This window comes from Chinchilla lanigera, unplaced genomic scaffold (assembly GCF_000276665.1).
Source record: "Chinchilla lanigera isolate Chin_1 unplaced genomic scaffold, ChiLan1.0 scaffold00062, whole genome shotgun sequence".
NCBI classification, from domain to species: domain Eukaryota; kingdom Metazoa; phylum Chordata; class Mammalia; order Rodentia; family Chinchillidae; genus Chinchilla; species Chinchilla lanigera.
The window spans coordinates 6,820,322-6,847,422 of record NW_004955463.1 but is presented as its reverse complement, the minus strand read 5'-3'; the positions used below and the strand labels follow the sequence as shown (position 1 = coordinate 6,847,422).

Below are 27,101 nucleotides of genomic sequence, written 5' to 3'. Positions count from 1 at the left end.
AACTATTAACTGTGCCGACACTTCTAGGACAGGGATTAGCAGGGGGGGAGGAGACTGAGGGAGAATGTACATTATTTGCTGTATGTATTTTTAGGGTATTACATTTCGAAAAACCACATGTACTTGTTACTTGGAAAATTTTTAGTAAGAGGAAAATAAGGGTCTTTTTTTTTTTTTTGCAACTTTTAAACATTTACAAAGAAGTTTCCTGAGAAGCTCCATTTTTATTTCAGCCACTGATATCACCAGCTACCCAATAGTAAGTAGTGAAGAGTCACTGCAAATCAGTATTGTGAAACAGTAAGAAATATAGATTAGATCTAACAATTCTAAACATTTTGGTAGAAACTTAAATATCCAGCCATTGTAATATATTTTGTTTTGTTTTTAAGTAAGAGTAAGATATCTAAACATTTTAACAAACTTTTAAAGGATACAAACACCATCAGAAAGGTTTTCACTATATTTCTTAATTAGATAAAAGGATTTACCTGTCCTTTGAGGACCAAGCTTTCCCCACTGAAAGAAAAACACCAGGAGGGAAAAGTAAGGGCAGAAGAGTGTATCTGCAAGATTGCAAGGAATATTCTATTTCCTATGGATTAAGGTTACACAAACATTAACTCCACTAATGGAAGGCATTTTTTACTCTTTATCACTTTGTTTACTTTATCTGGTGTGGCGGATGCGAAATGAACCCAAGGAGGAGGAGGGGATATGGCTAGTACATACCCTACTCTCCCAACTCGTAAGTCATCAGCATGTCTGGAAAAAAAATATTACATCCTGGCTCACAGGGATTTCCCAATTCTGAAAATCCCACATTTTGTAACATCCCTTGGAATGTTACAAAAGGGACTCATTTTATTCCACTCAAATTTAGCCCCTCACACAGTTATTTTAAGTATAATGCAACATAAAACAAAACTCACAAACTTCAGACGCATTTTCTTTTTCTTTTTCTTTTTTTTTTAGAGACAGAGTCTTCCTGTGTATCCAGGCTGGCCTTGAACTCACTATGTAGCCCAGACTGGCTTTAAACTTGCACAATCCTCCTGCCTCAGTCTCTTGAGTATTGGGATTACAGGTGTGCATCACCACACCCGGCTCTGAAACACTTATTTTGGATGAACAAATCAGACTAACCAGGGGCTGGAGGTGGGCAGCTGAATGGCAGAGCACTTGACAGGCATGTGTGAAGCCCTGGGCATGCCTAGCACCACTACCCACCTAGTAATACCCCCTAAAAATAACTAGCATGCCCTCCCTTCTGTGAGATGTGCTTTGCACATTAATTTCCCTAAGGAATCAACGTTTAAGATCCAGCAGAAAAGCCAGTGAACCGTTATGGTTTGGATTTAAAAGTCACCCAAAAGTCTCAAGCATTCAGAAGGTCACTGAGGCGTGGTGCACTCTGCTCATCAGTGGATTCATCCATGGCGGAGCCCAGCAGCTCAAGGTGCTGTCGGGCGGTGGGACCAGTTGGATGTGGGTCACTGGGGGCGTGACCTAGAAGAGTGTCCAGATCCTCAGCTCCCCCTCTCTCTACTTCCCGGATGCCATGGTTTACAGCTTTCTTCCGCCATACTGTTTCTGTCTTCAAATCAGCGGACTGTGGACTGATTCCACTCAAACTCCGAGCCAAAATAAACCTCTTCTTAAATTGCAGGCGTCGGATATTTTGTCCCTGTGACAGGAGACGCATGACAGGGACTCAGACAGCTACTGAGCACTCGCAGAGCACGGACACACGTCACCTTGTAACACACGAAGCAGTTAACTGCTTATGCACAACACGACCCCCGATTTGCCCCCAAAGTCTGTACCACCTGCTAGCCAAGCTCATTCCCATGTCTGTGGTAGTCTTCCGTTATCTAAGACACAGAGTTCCTTGCAGCATGTTCCCAAAATCTGGAAAGACCACCCATCACTAGAGCAATAAAGGAAACTCAGTATGACTAGAGCACAGACTCATGGGTCAGCGTCACGGACGAGGCTGCCTGGCACAGGATGCACGTTTGCAGCAGGAGAATGACGGAGCGTTTCTGCAGTTGTTGAAAGGTTACCCCTGTCCCTCCTGAGAAGCAGGAACTCCAGACCAGCAAGACTGGGGACAGGAAAGTGGCATAGAGCTGACCAGCCATGCAGAAGCTGACCGGGTGACCTAACTAGGATAAGGAAGATGGAGATAAACCTACAGCCTTGAAATATACCGGGCAGCTGGAGTTGTTGAGCCCAGTGATGAGCAGGTAAGGGGAGGGAGAGGTGTGATGGACACCTGCATGAGAGGCGACTCCTGCAGAGGCGGAGCACAAAGGAGCAGGGTTGGGAGTGAGGACGCAGGGAATCACCTGTGGGACATGTGAAGCTTGCATTGTGGGGGAGACAACCAAGGAGCGGCGGTGTGCATACGGAATATCTGAATCTGGAGTTCAGGAGACAGACCTGGGGCAAGGGATACCACCCGTGGAGGACAGAATAATGAGAAATGAAGATGCAAGTCTGATGCGCTGAGATCAAACTGAGAAAAAAGGCGGAAAGGACAACGTATGTAGAGGGTAGTCAAGGCAGAGGAGGGGTCTCCCGCACGCAGCATGCTGGAAGCCCCGGGAAGAGAAATGTCAAGACTGGAAAAATCCAAGAGTCATCTGTCAGCAGTAGGATAAAAACTTATTTGGGTTTCCTTCTTTCTACTTTTCTCTATCTTCACAGGATCCTCAAAAACGTTTTGTTTTGTTTTTTGGAGACAGGATCTCACTATGCTGCTGCAGGCTGGCCTTGAACTCACAATCCTCTTGCCTCAGGGTCCCCAACGGCTGGGATTACGGGAGGTACCCCTGGCCCTGGCACTGGATTTTGTTATCAATCAGAAAAAAAAAAAACCTTAAGAAAATGGTGCTAAAATCTGTTATGACAACTGATGAGCCACAGACTGTCTTCCAGCCACAGGGCCTGTGTTTTGGGTTCTCCTTCTGGGTTCGGCAATGGATGTAACACTGACTGTCTGCTGCTCCAGCGTCACGACCAATGACACACACTGCCCAGCTTCTGGGCCAAGGTCTAGAATCCCAGCAGAGCGGAGTTGGCTGACCCATGCACAGATGGCCCAGTGACCTTGAGTTCATTAGCATACCGTTCTAATCAAATGAGCTAACCAGCAACAGACCCTGCCTACTTTGTCTCATTGCCCACCACTACTAAGGCCAAAGTTCCTCAACTCTGCACCGTTTCCTATAAACAAGATATTGCCTACAGATATTCACACAGACACAGGAGGGCCAAAGGCTCACCAAAAATATTTGTTTAATGCCTCTAAATAGGGTTTATGTTTACTTACCAGCTACTTCCCTGGCAAAAAGAAATGTACCCTTGATGAAAATGACGGCAGCCTTGGGCTACACAGTACCCAATGACCCAATGCCTCTTGTACTAGACACACACACACACACACACACACACACACACACACACACACAGGATATGACCAAAATACTTCTAAAGTCAACAAGGATATAAGAAATCATAGTCTAACATTCTATCATTCTCTAGGCTCACCCCAAAGTTTTTGGTATTTATCAGACAGCAATCACCAGTAGTAGCACCCTTCTTTATCACCCTCTCCACTTTATAAATTAAAATACTCAAAACACAGGGGTTACCCTGCTTGACCTCAAGGAATCCAGAAAAAGATGACTGCTGTCTTTACAGAGGAGGAATCTAAGAAAACAATGACAGTTAAAACACTGCAGCCTACTTTTAAAAGAAATGTGTTCCAGATCCAGCTTTAGGCTTCAGCTTCTTCACTGCTTAAAAGCATGGACTAAGGCACTCCATTGGTCCCTTCCAACTCAAAAACCTACGATAATACAAATCTGTGGCTTTATACCGGCAGTCTACAGTGTCACACACTGATACTATACAGGGGAAGAGAAAAATCTGTGAAAACAATTTTTTTGATGTTTTGAGACAGGGTCTTGCTGTGTGGTTCAGGCTGGCCTTAAACTCACTATGGAACCCAGGCTGACCTCAAAAACTTGAGGCAGTCCTCCTATCTCATCCTCCTGAGTGCCAGGATTACAGGTGTGCCTCCATACCTAACTAAAATTTGCTTCTGAATATGTCAATTCCCATGTGTACATGACATATCTATTCCATGAAGAGTGAACAAACTTTTGTAGAAAGCCACACTGAATGTGAACATTTTAGTTCAGTAGGTTAAAAAAAAAGATGGAGCATACCCAAAATGTTTTAATCTGCTTTTTCCCCAGTACAATTTTTTTCTAACAAATGAATTTACTTTAAATAATTCTTGGGATGAGTAGCCTATCTTTCCAGGAAAAGAAAATTTAAGAACCTAACGTTGACTGGAGTATTTCTGTTCAAATGGATTTTACTATAATTGGTTTTGAGAAGGCAAGAATCAGAGAGATGGGGTGCTAAAAATAGATGCTGTAAAACTCAGGGGAACATACTTAAGAGACCAACACTAACAATTAGCAAAAATGCGGTATCACTAGTATTAAAATAGGAAATCTGAGCCCATTCCGGGAACACTGTCACAAATGGCCACAGTCATCTGGGCTCGTTCCCTGCAGAGGTCCCTGGGCCCGGCGGACAGCCTTATAAGGTAACTGCGCTCAGAGAGCAGATAAGAACACCACCGAGCACTTAACATTTCCAGAGTCCTCTACAAATATTAACTCATTAATTCTCATGGTTTCTGAGAGCACCACACTACTGCTGTTTCCAAAAGAGAAGGTGGAGGAAATATGCCTGACTAATTACAATTAATTATAGCAGGCAGTGAGGAGCTGGCCGCCTTCCTTAAGCCCCCTGGCTCAGGGCCAGGCAAGCCTAATGAACTAATGAACAAGTGGGAGGAGGAAAAATTCTCAGCTTTGACAGTAACGGACTCCCCACTCTCTCCCTATCTGCAGCAGCCCCACCCCCACCCGGATTCCAACCCTGAGCAGGGCTGAGACTCCCACTTGAACTGCTAGAAAAACCACCGAAGTACAGGCCAGCATCTGGAGTTAAACACACATACAAGGGGTCGCCCCAAGATTATTTCCATTCCAAGGAGATGCTTCTGCCTTCCTAAAACTCAGCATCTGTGATTATTGTGCCAATAAGAAGTAAGGCAGCAACCCATGCAGTTAGGAGAGAAATAAATGGCTTCATTACATTTTTCTAATTTGGAAAATTCCAATGCAAGGCATCAATGTTTGCGAATCTACACTTTAAGCCATCTTGTGGCCAGGTGCTAGAAATGGAAAACAGTAGCGTCTAACTATATATTTAAAAAAATAAAGTCACCCAGAGTGTTAGCTTACCTAGAATGTTAAGTTCCCACATAAGGCAGGGCTCTCTGTTCCTTAATTCTAACAGCCAATGATATGTTTGGCACAGAAGTCTTTTAATGTACATTTCTTGTAAGCTATCTCTTTTAATACACGTTTCTAATACATAATGATTTTTTGTAGTACATAATGATTTTCTTAAATATATGTTTATAGCACATAATGATGTTTTTTTTTTTTTTTTTTTTTGAGATGGGATCTCACTACGTAGTCCTGGCTGGCCTTGAACTCACTATGTAACCCTGTGGGTTTCAAACTTGCGGCAATCCTCCTAGAGTCCTGGGATAACACATCTTAATTCTTTTAAATAAGCTGATTTAGGGCCAGGGATATAGCTCAGCAGCACAAGTGCCTGCCTGCCAAGCACAAGGTCCTGAGTTCAATTCCTGGTACCAAAAAAATATAAAGCTGACTTAATTTTTTGTGGACAAAAAAACCTCAAGGTCCAAACAAACGTACAAAAACTGTCTTGAGAGGTTGGGTAGCCTATAAAGAAAGTAGAGATTTGGCTCACACCGCTGGTGGCCAGATCTCTCAGTACTCTTCACTGCAGACCAGGACTCCAGCACGTGAAGCTTTGGAGGCCACATTCAAACCATACCATGGACACATAAAAGGACCCGTGGAAAACACTACCCAGCAATTTCAAGATGCTACAACAAGAAAAAGCCCCATAGCTAATAAATTAGTCAGACAGCATAAATCTGGAAGGGAGAAGTATAAATAAATACATGGAATTGATTAAGAAATCCCGGTAGTGGGGCTGGGGATTTAGCTCAGCGGCAAAGCGCCTGCCTGGCAAGCGCAAGGTCGTGAGTTCGGTTCCCGGTACCGGAGAAAAAAACCAAAAAAAAAAAAAAAAAAAGAAATCCCGGTAGAAGCCGGGCATGGTGGTGCACACCTATAATCCCCAGCACTCGGGAGGCTGAGGCAGTGCTATGAGTTCAAGACCAGCCTGGGCTACAAAGTGAGTTCAAGCCAATCTGAACTGCACATCGAAAATCTGTCTCAAAAAGACCAAAAAACACCCTGGGGTATGCACTAGTAAGTCAGGAAGTTGGAGGCACAATGGCTTTGTCAGGACTGGGCAACCAACAGTGGCAACAATCCATAGATACTGGATAAACAAAATGTGGTTGGTACCCCCATACAACGGGAACATGAATTAGCCATAAAAAAGCAAATACGAACTCCATTCTCCATGACCACTGAAAATATTGTACTAAATACCAGGGTGCAAAAGGTCAATATTGTACTGTTTCATTTGTAGAAAGGTCCAAAATAGGAAAATCTGTAAAGACAAAAAGACTTAGCTGTTGCCATGGCCTCAGGGAAGAAATGGTGAATGTTAGGTTAAAGGGATTGGGTTATTTTTTTTCCAAGGGGAGAAGACAAAATGTTGGAAAATCAGATAGGGACAACAGTTCCTTACACATCTCTGTGACTACACTAAAAACCATTCAATGACACACTTTGAAAGGGTGCATGTGGAAAATGCACATTAGTGATAGAGTGTTTGCCTAGTATGAGCAAGACCCTGGGTTTAATCCCCAGTACTGGAAAATAAAAGAGGATTTTGACCAGGTGTGGTGATACCCATCTGTAATCCTAGCTACTCAGATGACAGATTCAGAAGGATATCTAGTTTGAGACCAATCTGGGCAACTCATGCGAAAAACTTTATCTCACATTTTAAAAAGGCAATAATACAAGGCTGGGGATAGGCTCAGTAGTAGAGTGTTTGCCTAGCATGTACAAGGTGCTAGGTTCAATTCCCAGTACTACAAAAAATAATAAACCAGTTAGTTAAAAGGTGAACTTTAAGGTATGTGAAATACGTCTCAATAAAGTTGGATCTTAGCTTGGCGGTGCATGCCTATAAGCCCAGCACTGTGGAGGTAGGAAGATTACAAGTCTGAACCCAACAGGGGAACTAGAGACCTTGCTGCAAAAAAAAAAAAAAAAAGTAAAGGGCCTTAGATGTAGCTCAGTGTGAAAGCCCTGGATTTAATCCCTAGTGCCAAAAAAAAAAAAAAAAAATGGACCTTCCTAACAATAAGAATAAAAATGGGAGGGCTAGGGGTGTAGCTCAGTGGCCTAAGCGCTTGCCTGGCAAGCCTGAGGTCATGAGTTCGATTCCCCTACCAAAAAAAAAAAAAAAAGAAAGAAAGAAAAAGAATAAAAATGGGGGTGTACATTCATACAGAGATTCAGTCTTATCAATATACTTTCACGGACACAAAGCCTTTAACGATAAAAGAGCTTCCAGGTGTTTTCAGGGGCTTCCTGACTAATGGAGGAAGCACCTGCTAGCTGGGCCCACCCTTAGTGCTAAGTGGCAGGTAGGACAGTCAGCTGAGGGTCTAGAGGTCTCACAGTCCACATGAGAGGGAGGGAAAATGGGGAAAAATCAGACCGTGACGAGGGGAAATCATGGCCTCCCAGATTTTGATGCCAGTGATGCTGTATAATTAGGTTTCCCACCTCCTGACAAGAAGTCGCCACATGACTTATCGCTGAGGGCTTAGGCAAGTCCCATGTCTCAAATTCCTCTCTGTGAAGGCAGGAGCCTGAGAGGTTTTGGCTTAAGAGGCCTCGAGAGTCCACGAAATAAACTTCTCTAAGAAAGAGTACTCCAAACTGCAGCGAGTGTAGCGTCACAAGACAGCCTGGTCTGATCTAACTTCCTAGGGTCAAACCCAGGCTGCAGTTTATTTGACTTAGAGCAAATGCACTCAACTCACTGAGCCTGGGATCCTCACTTACAAATTAGGGATCAGTGTTCGGAGCTACCTCCTAGCACAGTGTGGATTAAATGAATTAACTCCGCAAGATGAATCGGCCCTGGGAAAAAGAAAGGTCTCCTGGTCACCACCCAACAACTACCGTTCTCGCCTCGACCTCTCCTTTCCTCCGCGGCACTTCCCTGCCTTGTTACGTGAGGTCTCACTGTCAGATATTCATTCCTACTTCCATCCTTTTATGGCCGCAGAACTCTCCTACTCCAGGGCCTGTGCCTGTCTCTCTACATCTCACCAGTTCCTCCAGGATCAGCCTCTTCCACAGAGCCTGGCTTTGCTTTCCTTCTGAGTTTCGAAGCCCCCTCCATCTATATTTCACAATGTTGTCTGTTTATAAGGATCTCAGGTTCTTCTCTCACTGTTTCCAGTGTTTTCCAGGTCTTTCCAAGTAGTCAGGAAAACTGCATCTCAGTAGCCACTTCTGTATCTCACAGAAGGGCTGAGAACACCCTGGGCTCTGGACTGTCTTCACAAGTCCCCAGGACCGTGCCCCAGGAGAGCCAGACTCCTCCCGTCTAATCAATGTTCTCTTTGCCAGCTGTCAACCTGAATCAAGGACTCTAGGAAAAGAAAACATGCATTTATTTGCCAAAAAGCTTGCAGTTTCTGAGCGAGGGATGGTGGTGCATACCTGTAGTCCCAGCACTTGGGAAACTGAGGCAGGAGTACTGCTGCAAATTCTAGGCCAGCCTGGACGATGTAGTGAACTCAGGGTCAGCCTGAACATAGCAAAACCCTGTCATATACAAAAAAAAGCTTCCAGTTCCTTTGAGAAAGCTGCTAGAATGCATAAGAATTCAGTATTTCATGAGCTCAATCAGAATTTATTCTGAAATACATTAGAGTAAATGCCAAAAGAGATGCAAATTCCACTCATATATAACAAACAGGATGAGTCAAGACCTGGGTTTCCATTACATCTGTTCATTTCCTAGAGTCACACTCGAACAACATGTGTGCAGGCTTTGGGGAGGGCGTGAGCGCCACAGAATGTTCTGGGAACCATTAAGGAGGCCCGCGGGCTGAGGTTAATGGTGATTGCCCTGCCCACACGGGGAGACCCGAGCTGCACTCCTTGGGCTGTGTCTGGCTCTTGGTATGCCGTGGGCATCCAAAGTGAAAACAGCCCCTGGGGAAGATGAGAATGCTCTGAAAGGTTGAGGAATACTTGTGGCAGCTTTTCTACCAGGGCTCAAAGCCTTCCTCTTCAAATGAGAGGGGAAGAAAGGGAACACTTTCACAAGATGCAGATCATGATCTTCACCCAATAAAAGGCATTGTTGATTTAATGGTAACTATAAAGTTCCTTCTAAGTATGGAACTAGCTAGCTGTCCACCAGCATTTATGTCAAACTGACCAAAGTGTCTAAGATCATCTTTGCCTTCAGGTGAAGGGCAAACCAATCTGTGACAAAGAAAGTAAAGATGGAAGACATTGTCACCCATGTTGAAATACATATTCCCATGCTTTAAGATCTACACAAGGAGGATGCTTCTTACAATATAGTTTAACTAGCAGTGTGATTAGCTCACCGGGTAACTGTTGCAGCTCATGTGCACACAGAACACCTGAAGTACTGCCTGCATCACCAGACACTGTCAGCAGTCAGCAAAATCTATCAAGCACCTAATACACAGGACCACAAAAAAAAAAAAAATCAACACTTTTCATTATGGTCCCCAGCAATTATCTGCCAAACACTGTAGTGTCTATCAAAGTATAAGAAATAATCAGATGCTGTCTTGAAGTAGGGCTAAAAATTTATTTGACATCCGGGTGTTTGTTGTACAGATCACAATGGAATATCATTTATGAATCCAGACAAAACACAAACGTGAAAAACCCCACAGTGAAGAAGCAACCTTGAAATATTTTAAAACTACAGGGGCAGAGGATGCAGGAAACTGGCCTGATGATGAGCTTCGTGGTGGGAGTGTGAGCTACTACAGCGTTTCTAGAAAAGACTTGGCAATGAACATCAAATGTCTTTTAAAAGAATGTATGCCCTTTGACCCATAAATTCCACTTCCAAGACTTTAAGCTAAGGAAATCGCTAAGGGTGTACACAGATTGAGCTAGGAGGATGTACAGCACTGTTTATATCACAAAACTGGAGAGAAGCTCCACACCCTACAAGGAATGGGTGAAATATATTAAGCTACATTCATACTATGACACAGTATGAGGAATTAGAAATGTGACTGCAGAAATTTATCTACAAGATAACAATGTTGAGCAAAGAGAGTATCAAATCTGAAACTTACTTTTTAAAACAAGATGTTAAAAGAGGAAGATGTTAAAAGAGGTGTGTGTGTGCACACACACAGACAAAAAGCTATGAAAAAGAGCTGAGACGCCAACACTGGTTGAAGAGAAAAGAGGCTACAATTTTCTCTTTGCTCTGAGACCTGTGAGGGCCACAGGGGATAATGTAAATTTACGAATTTACGACAAGGTAAATTTACGATAAGGTAAATTTACGAATAAGAAAAAAAGATTTCAGTCTGAAAACCAAAATAGTGTAGTGAAAACCAGCTTGAACACAGTGTGGCATAAATTTTGGTATTTTTTGATCCTGAATATATCAAATGAATTAAAAATCCAGTGGCTTTCATTGTTCTTTTAATCTCCAGAAGCAACATATTGCTATTTTTCCTCTAAGAAATGTTAGGGGAGGAGGGCGGGGTGGTGGTGCATACCTGTAATCCCAGCACTCTGGAGGCTGAGGCAGGAGGATCGTTGTGAGTTTGAGGCCAGCCTGGGCTACAAAGTGCGCTCAAGGCCAGCCTCAACTGCATAGTGAGGCCTTGTCTCAAAAAGACAAACAAAACAAAACAAAACAAAACATGGGTAAATCACTAGCAGAAAGTATATACCAGGCCTTAAAATGCACAACAATAAACTGGGTGTGGCGGCCCAATCCCACAATCTCAGATTCTCGAAGGTTGAGGCAGGAGGATCACAGGTTTGAGCCCTGCCTAAGCAAGAGACTTAGTGAGACTTTGTCTTAAAATTTTAAAAGATCTAGGGATGTGATGTAGCTCCTGGTGAAGGCCCTGGGTTCAACTCCAGTACTGCATAAATAGACAGATACACAGACAGACAGACAGATAAGTAGCAAGGCTGGGGGTGGCGGCGCACGCCTGTAATCCCAGCACTCTGGAGGCTGAGGCAGGCGGATCGTTGCAAGTTCGAGCCCAGCCTGGGCTACAAAGTGAGCTCAAGGCCAGCCTGAACTACATAGTGAGATCCTGTCTCAAAAAGACAAAAAAAAAAACAAGAAACAGACAAGTAGCAAAATATTCCACGAGAAAAGCCTCTGTTCTGCATAGAAGCTCTGCTGGGACCCTTTTGCTATATAAGTGATTACTACAAGTTTCCAAAACAACAACAAAATGTATGAATATCCTAGAGTTTTGGGTAAAGGGAAACCACCCAGGGATTTACAATGAACATAAGCTTTACTCCATCCCTGTATGAGAAATTCCTTAACTATACATTAATTCGCTAGGGGTGAAGGGGGAGAAATGTTCACGACAAGCTTTCCAAGGAATATGACTGAGACTTCAATTTGAAAAAACAGGCTGTTTGTAGAGAGATGTTCAATAGCCCTGGGGTGGAGAGAGAGAACTCGGGTCACACTGCTGTACTTCTGCACCTGGCTCCTCTGCACTGAGTAACACCCACGCCTCACGACTGCATCGGGAAACACCAGTTTCCTCAGTGACTTCAAGTAAGGTCACACCAATAAGGATTCTCTGTCTAATCATGACCCATTATATTACAAGAGAAACAAGCAATTTTCATGTGGGTTAGGCCTCCAAGGGGTTTCAGAAAAAGACGGCAGAGGATAGTTCACGGTTAAAACATCCTAAATAGGGCCAGGGTGGGAGTCAATGCAAGGCGGTCAAGGCTGTGGGTTCAAAACCCAGCACCCAAAACAAAATAAAACAACAACAAAAATCCCCCAAACATCTTGGTTGTGTATTTGCCAAAAAATCAGGAGAAACACAGTATTCCAAAGTCCCATAGCACGTCAGTCTTTCTTCCCACTCCACGGACTTTTGTGTTTGTTCCTAAGATTCCGAGTCAGCAGGCTGGGTGCACTATGACCAAATGGCAACAGATGCTGGTCCCGCGAAGAGCAAGACACTTTCCTTTGATCATCTAAGAACACAGAGTGCATGGACAGACATTCCTGGATTGGGACATTTTCACTTTGATTCAGGGCTTACCAGCGTGTCTATAAATGTGAAAAGGCTGCGGGAAAAGCTGCTCCTGTTACAGCTGAAATGGGCAAAATGGTCCACGTTCTTCTCCATGGCAAAGAAAGAAATGCCAAGTGTGCACCTCATAGCAAATAACAACTAGCTTCGTCTGCTGAAGATCACAGGATGGCAACAGCACCAGGTGGCGGGAACAGGCGGAAGGGCAAAAGGAATAAAGCAGGGAACGATAACAGGCTTTCAGTACACAAAGGCTCAGGCACCTCTCACTCCAGGTGGCTCCCATTGTGGTCAGGCACCTGACTACACGTGCCTCCCATTCCGTCTCTCGCTGGAATCAGTGAGCTGCTGCCTCAGGCCTTGGGCACGACTGCTAAGCTTAAATATATATGGATAATCACTGGGGTGGTGCTGTGCCCACTGTTTAACAAAGGGAAGGAAGAGCCTCCCTCAACATTTTTTTTTTTTTGGACTTTTTGAGACAGGGTTTCGCTATGCAGCTCAGGCTGGCCTTGAGCTCACTTTGTAGCCCAGGCTGGCCTCAAACTCGCCACAATCCTCCTGCCTCAGCCTCCAGAGTGCTGGGATTACAGGCGTGCGCCACTACGCCTGGCTCAACTTTTTATTTTTAATTGAATTACTCTTGCACGCAATAAAATTAGACCCACTAAGCTCCTAAATCCAGGTAAACCACAACAACCTGCAAGAAGTGTCCCAGTGTGGCTGGTCTTCCAGCCAACCTTGGAATGCTGACCCACAAACAGTTCTCAAAGCAGAGAATTGCTGAACGCCATTACTCTTCTTCTCAAGGTGGCCCAATAGTAGGCAGCAAAGGAGAGGATCCCACGGGTATATTTAATCTCCTTAAAAGTACAAGTGATGTCAATGTAGATAATAACAAGAAAATAACTGATACTTAAAGCAAGAAAACATGCCAAATATGTATTGAACTGAAGTTCCTCCAAATGAATCCAGGTCAATATATATTTCCATACTGGTAAACTGATAAATGACATTAACCCATTTCAATTAACAGCTTTAAAATGTGTTAAGATGGGGCTGGAAATGTAGCTTAGTAGTAGAGCCCTAGCATTCACTAGCCTGTAATACAGGGAGCTCCACAGTGTGCCTGTCTCTCTCCCTCTCTCCCTCTTCCTCTCCCTCTTCCTCTCTCGTACACACACACACACACACACACACACACACACACACACCTGTCTCCCCCCCACACACACACACACACACTGTATTAGGAAGGGCTGGGTAGATTACTTAGCTAACACGCACAAGACCCTGAGTTTGGTCTCCAGCACAGCTAAATAATAACAATAAAATAAAACAAAGGCAGTAAGGAAATGAGGAAAATTTACTAAAATTGAGACCCTGGAATTCTCAAGAATAACTTGCCTGTGAACTTTGGAATTTACAAAAGATTGGTGGTTCTCTTTTGAAAAATATTGCACCCCTGCATCATATTTCAAATATGAAGTCTTGAGCTGGGCATGATAATGCACTCTTGTATCCCAACAGTGAGGCTGAGGTAGACAGATCATCTCATTTCAAGGCTAAAGTTTGGATCTGTCCATTTAAAGCCAGCATTACCCTGAGTTACTACAAAGGTGAGAACTACAAAGTGAAACTGTCTCAAAAAAAAAAAAAAATGTGTGTGTGTGTGTATATACTAAATTATAAATACATACTGAGACTCTGTCTCAAAAAGAATTAAACTAAATTAAAATATGAAGGTTTTTAAAGGGAAGGAAGGGAAAAGGAAAAAAAAACAGAAGGAAAGACATGGAAACAAAGCTTTTGTAAGTAAAGTGAAGAGTTGAAGGAAAGGGAAGGGGAATAGAGAAAAAAAGAAGAATCAAGATATATTATGTTCAGGTACAAATTCCCTGGCAAGCGCAAGGTCCTGAGTTAAAACGATTCCAGGTACCCCCCCCCAAAAAAAAGGTACAAATTCCCTACCATGAATGTAATCATTATGTATATCAAAAGTATACCAATCAGATTAATTTTTTAAATAAATAAGTCTTCCAGCACACTGACTATATAAACAAAACCGTCTCACCCTGGGATGTGAGGGGCAGTTTTAATCTTACCTCCGCAATTTAAATACTGCACCTGGTGCTGTGGAGTAAAAACTCCACCGCTTTCACATAACACACAGGGTCCACCGCACCTATCAGCCTGCCATTCTAAAAATACACTTGCCCTACACAAAGTCTTTGGAAAAGATGTTTGTAGTTTTCAACTGAAAAGTAAGCAAACCACAAAACCATTTTCAACAAAATGTGTGTTTCTAATTATTAGTGAGAAGATTTATATTCCTGAAAGAAAAAAAAAAAACCAAAATGATGTGTTGGAAGAGCAGAAGTTCATTGCTGCAAGTCAGCAAGCATTTGTGCAGGCAAAAGAATTCAGATAAGACGTAACTACTTAGCTAGCAATATAAATTCAGGGCCCTGCTGTACAAATACTGGTATAATGAATGGCCACTTTGAAGTGCAGAGAGGGAGCATTCCAGCTAAGGGCAAGGGGACACATTATGGACCCACTGCCCAATGCCCCAATGATTACAAACCCTTTGTTAGTCTACAGCAGCGATGGCGAACCTTTTAGAGTTTTCAGTGATAACAAAGAGCCCGCGGAGGCTCACATGCCATAGGCTCACCGTCACTGGTCTACAGACTACCTATTATAGGCACTAGTACTATAGGTAGTCAGTTCAGATTTGGAAAAAGAGTTAACGTCATATTTCAAATTTCTTTAGCAGGTATTAGCAAAATATAGCATCCAAACTTTTTATCTATTAGTAGATTGCACAAAAGGCTAAGTGTCACACTGGGTATAATTCTGTGCAACCTGGTTGCTTCTGTTTCCTTGTAACAAGGAGGGAAGCCCCAATCCCTCCAAGATCCACCTTGATCTTCTGTGGGGCCACTTACATTTGTGCCACACTTAAGCCCTCCAGGAGGGAGGATATCCGGGGAGCAGGTCCACATGCTTCTCCCCTCCTCCATTACAACAGCTAAAGCCAAGATCCATTTCCCAGTTCAGGCTTTCTACACAACCCCTCCTCAAAACACAAAGACTCAGGATGGGCCTTAAAGATCCTTTTGTTTAGAGAGGGTCATTTCCTGCCATTAGCTCACACCCACAGACTCTCACCCATTTTTCAAGCAGAGGCATTTGATTTGCTTATAAAAAAACAAAACAAAACAATTTCAGGTACGAAAAATCAGCCTTAAAAAAAAAAAAAGAAGGAACACCAGCCATAAGAAAATCTTTTTCCATGCAGGAAGAAGTTTCCAAAGTCCAGTGCTTCCCCACTTTTAAAAATTTTGTTAATAATAATAATAATAGTATAACAAATGAAACAGTGAGAGCTAAAGGATTTGCACTTTAAAGGCTGAAAACTATTCCTGCCAAAACAGCCCACCCAAGAGGTATTGTATCTCATTGCATTCTGTATTACAACTGGGAAATGCAAAGCAGAAAGATGGGAATTTTGATTCTTCTTTGCAGTAATTAGATCGAAACACATGCTAGGCAAGCACTCTTTAGACTGAGTCAAAAAAAAAAAAAAAAAAAAAAAATGAGCTATATTCTCCCAGCCCTTTTTATTTTGAGACAAGGCACTAAACTCCCCAGGCTGGCCTAGAACTTGTGATCCTCCGGCATCAACTAGCTGGGTTTACAGGCAACTAGCTGAGATTACAGACATGTACCACCACGCCTGGCCAACATGCTTTCTTTTTTTCCCTCTCCTTTGGTGGTGCTGGGCCTCTCCTATGCTAGTCAAGTGGTATACTGCTGACCTACACCCCAGCTGGAGAGTTATGATTCTTTTAATGCACAGCATGCACTGTCCATCCAATCCATGCCTGTGAGAATAGGATTCAGTGACTAGTCAAAATAAGCAGATTAAGTGCCTTGTCCTAGGTCCCATAGAAAACACAGAGATAAGGAGGTAATAAAAACAACTAAAGAGTACTGCCTTGTTGGTCAAGAAACGACTTCTGTAAGTTTTATAAACCATTGGTTCTAAGATGATTGACAAGGAATGATAAGAAAGTTAGTATGCTAAGGTCCATTATAAAATAAATGCCATGAATGAAGACAATCCTGAGTGTCCTGCATTTTCATTAGTGTGCTAGTCTGCTCCGTTACTGTCAGTCTGGTACCCTTCGTAAGGATTCACATTTTACATTTCAAGTCTGTAAGGCTGACAAGCAGTCATGGCGGGAGGTGGCTCCACAAGGACTCCAGGAGCACAGGTTAGAGGCTGCTTCAGGGCTACACACAGGCACTTAAAGTTTGGATCTGTCCATTTAAAGCCAGCATTACCCTGAGTTACTTATCTTCTACTTTATAGGCAAAAACATATTAGCTAGAGGCTAAACTGAACCAAAGGACCAGAAGTGGTAAGTGTATCTCCAAATCAGTTCCACCTGGTTATTAGCATGAACCCCAGCAAACCAAAAGTCACATCTGTAAAGCAGGAGTCAAATTCACCTTGCCCTACTTTTACTGAAGTTCATTCACTCTGCACCAGGCCTGCACTTCTCTGGTTCTGTGGAACTCCGTGGTAGTTTTCATTTTAATTAGGCAAAAGAGAATGATTCCTTTATGCATTAAATACTACTACCCACCCCGACACCAAGGGATCTAGCACATACCATTCAAACAAAATTTCTCACTCAGAAGATAACTGTGGTTTCCATAGTAAAAAGTAGGAATGGGGATCCAGAACCGATCATGTTGAAGGCAGAAATCATTAAAATTTAATCTGAAAACTGCTGAAAAGTTTTATGTCAATGTGGTGTATTATGCAAGTTTCAGCCTTTGACAGGTAAGTTTGTATTCATTTCACAAATTTACTGGGCAGTTTCTGGGCATTGTTCTAGACAGTAGCATTTTTTTTGTTTTTTAAAGAGAATAAAAGGTAATAAAGAAACTAGAAATGATGCAAAATTTCTAGGCAGTACGGTTTTTAAAGAATAAGGCAGAACATCCGTGCTGCCAGGAAATTACATTCCGGTGGTACAAGATAAGTTAAGTACAATAAGCACACAAGACAGTGTCAAGAGGTAAGGGTACTACACCTGGAAAATAAAGGAACGTGGCAGTGGTTGGGAATGTGGGGCTACTTTAACGAGGAGGTCAGAGATCTCTCTGCGATAACACCTGAACTGAGATCAGGATGAAAGACAAGGATGAAGCTGTCGTATAAAACATCTGGGCTTAGGACTTTCCAGGTATACAGAATGGGAGGCACAAAGGCCCTGGGGCAGGAACAGGTCTGGCAAGTTACAGATAACTAAATAAGGCCCCAGCAGCTGGAGCATAATGAATGAGGTTGTGATTCCTGGCAGATGAGATCAGAGAGCCAGCAAAGCCCAGGTCACATGAACCACATGCGCCACTGGAAAATTTTAAGCTCCTATCCACCAGCTGTAAAACTTCAGACAAATTACTTAATCTCTCAGAGCCTCAGTTTTCTTATCCCTAAACATGGGATGATAATGCTTCATTAGGCTTGTTAAAGAGTAATGTTAACAGCGGAACACGGAGAGGGGTTGGGGGTGTAAGAGCATTTGTCTTGCATGCGTGAAGCCCTTGAGTTCAATCTCCAGCACAGCAAAAAATTTAAAAAAAAAAAGTAGAGGCACTCTAGCTCCATACGGGCTGAAATAACTAACATGCAAAAATCGTTTGTGCTCTTTAAGTTTGACTGTATCTTAACATGCACCTGACCTTCAGTTCTCCCTAATTTTCTTGCACATATTAGGATTAAAAAGGAAATTTTTGTAACAGTGCCAGCTTTTGCTGTAGCAATTCTTTGGCTTATTTCTTAGAAAATGTCTAGAGGTCCTGAGAAGAAATTGAGCTTAGGAAAGTGGAGAGGGGAGAAAGCAAAGTCAGAACAATAGATTATTTTTTTTGGTCCCTAGTCACCCAGAATCCTGGGGCAGGCACGGAGCGGAAGTACATGTCTTCTCTCCCCCTCCCGGAACACATCCTGCCTGGTTGGAGGAATACTGTATTTGAAAACAGATGCCTCGGGAAACTCACACATTCTAAGTCCTGTAAATCACACATGCTGGGTAAGGCAATTACACTTCTGTAGCACTTCCCCTCTGAGCACAAAGGAAACTCTGCTACTTCTGTAATAAGATAGCACTTTCTGTGTGCTCTTTCTCCCATAGGGCCTCAACCGTCCATCCCGCAAGTGGGCCAAGAGGAATTTTCACAAACAGGATCCTGCCGATTCAAGAAGAAAGGTTTTTGCAATCTCTAGGATTTCTCTTGGGATAATGCTGGCCACAGATCAGTATGATGATCAACCCGGTGACATAAATTAATTTAGGAGTATCACAGGAACCATCGTAACTCCTCAGGAGCAGAATTAATTAAAAGTAGAAATTGGCCTCTAGCTTACAGTCGTGGGTTGGTAGGATGGATTTCAATTCTGAGACTCAAATTTCTCATACCTTTGCAAAACCCTAGATGCTGACAAGACTGGACCAAGCTGGCTAAGCACTCCTGTTGCCTTTGAAATTTGTGTAACAATACTGTACCACAGCCTGGAATTTCCGTCTATCTTCCTAGTGTGATAGGCATTTATTACTGCCTTTTCTTTTTCCTCTCTAGCATTCTACATAATATGCATTATAATGGTGGCAGCCAGGTTAAAATCTACAAGAAATTCTGAAGAGAAGTTGTTGTTGTTTTCTTTTTAAGTTCCTGGACTACTTTTTCTGCAGTTGATATGTGGCTGGGCTTCAAAAAGACTCCAAACCTTTGGGAAAGCATAAATTAAATAAATTAAAAATATGAATCACACAATAGATGGTTTGGGGCTGCTGGCCAAATGCATACCCTCCCACCCCCTAAAAAAGGACAACACAACTGGGAGAAATTTCACCTTATAAAAACATTCAATTCTCTCTATATTTTATGGTAATTTGATCTTCCCTTCCAGGTAAAAGGTTGGGAAAAGAAAAGCTGAAGTAGAAACCTGTAAATTAATGACAGATTTAAAGAAAAACACATTCTCAAAACTTTGAATGAAAGCAAAAAAGCACATAAGGAATACTACACATTCCTAGATTTTTCTAAATTCTCCCCCAAGGGTTTTGAATAGATAAGTATACCAAATAGATTATAACTAGACAGGGTATGTGTGATGCAGCTTTACTTTCCTAAGAATACTTTTTTAAAATTACCTCAATTTTCCCTAAGAATTTCCAGCTTTTTTCTTTCACCCAAACACTTTTTTATCTGGCTTTAAATCCTAGGTAAGTTTTCTGTCCCCTTCTTTGCTTGTCTCCGTGAGGCTTCCTAGGCAGTACGAATGACACTTTCTGGACACTCATGCACATGACCCATATTCCCAATCACCAAGCTACATTCATGAACGGCTCTGAAAGTCAGATTTCAAGATCAGAGTTTTCCTCTGCCCCACAAATTCAACATCTTCACCTCCTAACTACATTGTCTTCCCCTTTCAATCTCTTTATTTTCTATTTCCACAAATATAACCACCACTTAGTGAGTAATCCCAAGAAGAGCCTCAAGGTTTCCAGGATGTCCCCAGTCTCCTTTTCTGCATTTGAACAGTCAAGGGGGTCCGCGAAGCCCCATGCCTGCCTCAGTTCCCACCTCCTTACACTTTGAGATCTGTACTCCTGCAGTGGCGGCCTCACTAACCATTCTTGACAACTCGTCCAAAGCCAGCTGCGCACCCTTCCCCAGCAGACCCTCCTAGGACGCCTCCTTTTGCCACACATCCACCCCAGCTCCCAGTCAGGTCGGAGCCCCCTTCCCAGGGCACAAGGCAAGCTGCTCACTTAGTCCTCCATTGGCCACAGCTTCCTCCTTGCTCAGTTATCCCCAAAGGGCCCTTCTTTCACCTCTGTGTGTTCAATACAAAGCCAAGTCCTTGCCTAGAACAACTTTTCCCCACTACCTCAACCTTGCGGCATCCATCGAAGTCTTAATTCACGTCCAGCTCCAATGGTATCTCTTTACTTTCTTTAACACAGCGCTATCACCCTTTCCTCCTGACAGGTTCAGCTTGTTCCCAGGTCAAACAACTACATCAACCTTCACACGTAATACTCGGGAAGATAATCATTCTTCAGTGAACGGATAAAAATATTTGAGAATTTCATAGGCTAAATGATTTCAGTACTTCTCTTTTCTGCTACCAGCAAAACAGAAAAACTGGGCAACTTTATTTTGATAAACTTTAAAAATGTACCCATAAGTCAGTTTCAATATTCAGGCCCTCTTGTACTCTCCCCCCAAAATACACATACACATACACACACACACACACACACACACACACACACGCTAAGTAAAGTGTTTCAATATTCTTCTCATGCACACTAAAAATAGGGATATCAGTATGGGAAGTTAGACCCAAGTTGTCCCCATAAATAAGCTCATCTCCATCAAGGTCAGGGCACTGACATCCTCCTATCATCATAGCATCCATTTAAATGTCTGGACCTTGGTGGCTTCCAGCCCACTGAGCTATGCAGCCACTTTTGCTCTGGCTATTAAGGTTCATTCTCCTCATTCCTTCCTAAGTTTTTTTCTTTGACCAAAGCAAGCACTGTTCAAGAGGAACATTTGCATTCCCTTTCCCCTACCCCCAGGCAGACACTAAGGTGCCAAATGAAACTGAACACAAACATTCCAAAGTGGCTGTCACACAGAGCCGGCTTGTTTGGGAACACAGGGAGCTCCCCACTCTTCTGCCTAACCAAGGCTTCCGGAAGCCCATGGGCCAGAGGATCAAATGGAGTTCCATGGCAGAAACCGAATTCTAACAGTGAGAACCCAATGGTACCGCAGGATGACAGGTCCCACACTGACAGTTGCTATCTGATGGAGCAGGCACGCTCACCTGTGCCCTGAAGTGGACGTTACTGATGACAGATGGAAGGAGATTATTTCCCAGTGGTCCAGTTTATGACTTCCCTACGTTCCCATGGGCAAGGGACTCTGAGTACTAAGCCAGTGACTGTTTCTTAACAGCTTGCCTTTACAAACTCATAATCACCAACTTTACTAGTAAGGATACTCCATATATATTTCATGTTCTATATTTATAAAAATTATGTGTGCATATGTGGGAGGGGTTGCCTGGTGCGGAGGTACTGGGGAGCTTTGAGCGTGGGGAATATTATAGAATGGCATAGATCTTTAAAAATAAAAGGAGTCCATGAAAGAAGGTGATGATTGAGCATTAAATGGAGATAAATAACTCCTGGAATTCTGAGAAAAAAATCATTTCTACGGGCTGGAACACCCAGGTGAGGGCATGCAGCAAAAATGTAGGCTGAAACAAGAATCCTGGCTTGAGAGCAGCTGGGGCCAAATCAAGAGAACAGAAAAGTGGTTGAAGCAAAAGGTTCAAAGAGTATGGAGGTAGACGCAGGCAATCCTGAGTGTCGTCTAGGCTTTATTTTGTGGAGATGGGGCAGCTGCTCAAGGACTTGGGATATAAAAAACTCCATTCTATATGGTATAAAGACGGGCTGAGGAAGGATATCAGAACAGAGAAAACAGCTAAAGATCACTCAAATGATCCAGGATAAAGCAGTAAGTGAAACAAATGTCATGAAGACAGAGCATGAGCAAAGGAACAGGTCTGATTCCTGCCACCAGGCTTGTGAGAAAAAACTAAATGTGACCAACCCGATGGACTGGACATCTACACACAGCTAAAAGAACTTTCATAAAATCTTCAGAACAGGTATTTCATCATTTGTTCACAAGGCCATTTTAGAAAACATAAACAAATATATCAGAAAGTAATAATTATGTGTAACCCACCAATCACACACATTTTATTTATTTTTGGTTCTACATATATATTTAAGAACTGGCATAACATAAAACCTTAAAATCTGCTCTTTCCAGTTAATGTTATAACCTGAGATTACTCCCTTAATGCAGTCTTCAAAACATCTAGAGCCACCAAAACCTGAAAGAAGAAAGGATTCTCAGCTGGTCGTGGGTGCACACGTGTCATTCCAGCACTCTAGGAGCCTGAGGCAGGAGGACTGCAAATTGGAACCCAGCCTGGGCAATTTAATGATACCTTGCCTCAAAATACAAGATTAAAAAATGGGCTGAGGATGTAGGATGTAGCTCCACGAGAAAGCCCAGGGTTCAATCCTCGGTACCTCAGAAAAAAAAAAAAGTGATTGTTCCTTACCACCCTTCAAGCGGCAATGCCCTGCAAACACCTTGATTTCAGATTTCTGGTCTCCAGAACTGTGAGAGAATAAGTTTCTGATATATGTATATGTCTATATAGACTAGACTAAGTGTAATCTACGTAGATATACAGATATATAGAATGTTGTATACATATAAAATCTATTTTTCCCTTTAAAAGCATAGATGTTAATGGCTGCATATCTCCTTCCTGGAATAATATAATAATTTGCTCTGCAATTTCTCTGTCAGACACATAGTCTTTGTGAATTCTCACTATCATAAGTAACTGTAATAATCATTCCTATAAATAAACTCTTATTGTACCCTGTTCCCTTAAATCCTTAATAATAAAAGTACTAAGCCAAAGTGCTGGAACACATTTTGATACATAATTCCAGTCTTTCAGAAACACTACGTTAGTTTGTATCACCACTGCCCTGCAGCTCAAGTTCCCAGTTTACTGCCTCATGGCCAGCTCTGAACACTTTTATCCTCAAAACAAAATTTAATATGAGCCTCCAAACGTAAAACAAAAATATATGAAAACACAAAAACACTTCCAAAGAACAACCTCTACCTCCCCATCCAAACCAAAAAATAAATGCAACTGGAAACAAAGATCATTGTATATGTACACAAAGGTTTATCAGGGAAATTATAAAACTGCCTTTCCAAACATAGCTCAAGTGCAAGCCATACTGGCAGGGGTCTTGCTCGCCACACCATTCCACTATGAGATCACTACATTTCTATCCAAATCACTGTCACCAAATCCTATTCTGTGATTAAAATACAAGTTTATTGTATTAGATTTGCTTCGGAATAAGAGACTCCAAATTTAGTTATATTGTTTAAAAAAAAATCCAGTCTATACCATCCCAAAATAATCATGTAGATTAAGCCTAATGCTCAATGAAAACCTGAGCTTTGCACATCACTGACATTACCCGTTCTATGCCAACTACAATTTTTTTTTCTTTGCAATTTTTTTTTCTTTGCCAATTTTTTCTTAGCCAATTTTTTGGCAGAATTACTAAGTACTTACAAAGAAGGAATGTGAGGTAAAGATTTGTATGAACCTATAAAGATTTGATTTAATGTGATTTCTGCCCAACATCTGCCAAACATCTTTTCTATCAATCCTCCAACAACGCCAAGATTTTCACTTTTCTAATGTAATTTATCCTTCAACTGCTTTGACTGAACTGATTTACACTTTAAATAAAACTGCTTCAACATAATAAAATCCCTGGTAGAAGTGGTTTACAATCAGCCTCAAAAGTACCCAATGACATGAGTAAAATAAAACTGAAGATAAAACCAAACTACATATTTATCTGATTTCCAAAAAAGAACTTTCTATTTGGAAAATTCAGTAATGAACAAATAATTTATCTACAAGGCAAAAAAGGTCCTGATATATCTAAACACATGAAAACAGGAATGATAATTTATCAGACAAAACAAATATTATGGATTTTTAGTTGTATATTTATTAACTTTAATGAAATCCAGTTTAATTTGTAATTAAACACAAACTCCAGGAATTATTTTAATTGTAAAATAATTAGTGATGCAAAAAATGACCAGACACCCTCCCCATATATATACATAAACCTTATAAAATCTCAGATCCTAGGAAGATTTTTATAATTACTTTTTCTTTACAGACTAGAATCCAGGTGTATTATCTCTTTCACAATGTTGCCTCACCAAATCTTAAATTATTCTCCTCAAAGTTTTAAGTGCTATCCAAAATAGAAGTATGCGTTCGGCACAAATTTTCAAAAACCTCCAACCCTAAAAACCTGCAAAAATGCTCCTGAATCCTGGATTATTCATTCTATACCACTGGAGCCAAATAAGCATTTCAGCATCATTACTGCAGCACAAGCCACCAGAAATTCTCAAATGGAGTTAAACTATAATGAATGATAAGAGAAACTTGTCCCCACCCCACCACACACCAAAAAAAAAAAAAAAAAACAACCTGGATTTGCCAACGTGGTAGAAAGCCTAACCCACCCTGGTAACCTATGAAATAAACATTTTTGCTTAATTATAATTGGACTCATTTTTCCACATCAATCTTATGGCCACCAGAAATACAATCAAACACATTTTTTCTCTCTTGTCATTATGCATGTACACATGTTATATGTGTGTTCTGTTTACTGCAAGCCACTGCCAAGGCTTTTAAATGTGTGTGAGAACAAATTGCTGACCCACTGGGTGGGCAGGGAAAGGGTCCAGTGTCATGGTTTTATATAATGCTGAGCACATTAAGGGACTCACCAAATACCGTATTTATTTCACTTGTGGCTTTCAGGGTTAGAAAAAAAAAGCTTAGGAGTTTTTCAAAAACACCATGTAAGTGTGTGTGTGTGTGTGTGTGTGCGCGCGCGCGTGCAAAATTACCTGGATTGCTCAAGCCAATTCTCCTTCCCTGGATTTCTAACATAAACCTCGCTCCATCTGCTTTGTACACTGCACCTTGTGTACAACTTGAGGGCTGGCATTTTCCTGCTATCTCACTTTTAAAATATTAGTGTTTTGCTTAAAAAAAAATATACTGATACCTAGGCATTTGGACATATAAAAACTCTGTCAAACAACAGGACAGGTAAGTGAAAGACACTATACTTGGGGTGGCCCGTCATGGCCCTTACTGTTCACTGCACTTATTACATGCAAGCTCACACTAATGAAGAGGCAAGACTCAGTCCTGGAAGCAATTCAGCAGAGATGGCTCAAGAGAAAAGCTATCTTCTCTGGAACTTTAAGTTGAACAGCTAAGGTTTGGGGGACACACAAACTTACCCATTTTTCTACCCATAAAAAAGCATGTAAGAAAGACATAAAACAGGTAACTTTGGTAGTTGTGACCAACTACAAGTTTTCTCAATGGTTTCGCAGAAGATATTCTTTTACCTTTCAAAGTAAACAGATTGCCAATCTGACGGAAATAGGTTTCTGAAGCAATGATTATCTTGCTGTGTTAAGTGAATTAAATATAGAGCAATTCCAAGAAATCCAAACTATCATTTTAAAAATGGTAAATGATGAGGACTATAAACTGCAAAGCAGCCAGTAAGTTTCCAAGAAAAAAGTGGAACTTGCAATTCAAGTTTTCATCTCTTTCAAAAAAAGAAATGCCAGTGGTATTTCTACACGAGAAGTTATGAAACAACAAGCCTGTAAATCAAATTTTTCAAGATAATATTTAATAGGCAATTTCCTCAGGTAAGAAGGCAATTATCGGCTTCACACAATTCACCTAGGTTGTATTGTCACACACTGTGTTCAGAGTAAAATCTTGTATTCTGTATTGTTTTGCATGACTTTAGGTCCCTCCTGTATCTCCCCAATTTAAATAGCTGCCATTTCACAAATGCGTAACATGTAAAGATCATATACGTATTTGTGAAATTTCTCCAAAACGTTTGGCTTCACTGTCAGGATTTAACTGTGTACACAACAGTGTGTCTACAATAATCCCATCACCCTACACCGCTTTAGTATCAGTCTACTTTCTGAAGAACTAAAGAATTCACCCTCTTTAACGGGATGCGGTTATTGTAAGAACTTTGTATGGATTGTATTGAGATGTACATTTTCTCCATCCGCACACGCTTTAAAATTCCTCGTAGAATGTTTATATCTCAACTATGTGGGGGTCTCAAAAAGAAGGGAAACATACTGCTTCCTGGACGCCAGACAATGTACCTGCAGGAAGGGCCGTTTGATAGGCTCCTACAAACGTCCCAACTGCAAAATTCTCGAACGTCTGTGCCTCAGCCCTCTGCCCCGCACCCACGTCCACTTTCTACTAAATTTTGTTTCCACAGAAGGAAAGCTCCGCAGCCGCAATTGGTATTTCTTTTTAATCATTACTTCGGACATAACGTATAAAATGTATGCTCTGAAGCCACAAGTCTATTAAAACATCCTCGTGGAGCATTTGGTTAAGTTTTTAACCCTTTTTGTTCTGCTTCCCCCTTTCTGTATCATCCCTAAATTTACAAAAGCTAATCGCCCAGGTCCGGGGGTCTTTGACTCATCGAAGAAGAATGCGGCTTATGAGTTATCTATTAATCCAAAATGTCTCAGCTAGAGATATTCACCAAGAACTTTTAACCCTGAAAGGCAGGGAGGAGGCAGGGGACGGAGATATCTCTTAACCAGAACTTTTCCGCCCGTTTCCTCCTTCACCTCCCCTCCTCTCTCCCTTCATTTCCAGCTCCAAACCCAGAATTAAGTCCTAACCCTCCGGGTCCTGATCATCTGAGGTCACCCAGGAGTCAGCTCTCGATTCCGCTTTTTAAAGTCCCGGGCAAACAAAGCTGAGCATTATACTTACGAAAGTCTCCAAAAAGTCCTCCAAGTTACGCAACTGTAGGCACGCACACGCGCGCGGACACAAACACACGCTGCCCGACAGCGTCCCGGGCCGCACTGCGGGGCG

At 41.9% G+C, this 27,101-nt stretch overlaps 1 protein-coding gene across 1 annotated transcript in view; it reads right to left on the bottom strand.

Moving 5' to 3' along the window:
• The window catches only part of Rbpms (RNA binding protein with multiple splicing), a gene marked incomplete in the record, with an annotated part of 155,824 nt that overhangs the window by 125,971 nt on the left and 2,752 nt on the right, over positions 1-27,101 (bottom strand). The window contains 1 exon segment of the mRNA XM_005398470.2: positions 26,997-27,101. Coding sequence (XP_005398527.2) covers positions 26,997-27,101 — 105 coding nt within the window.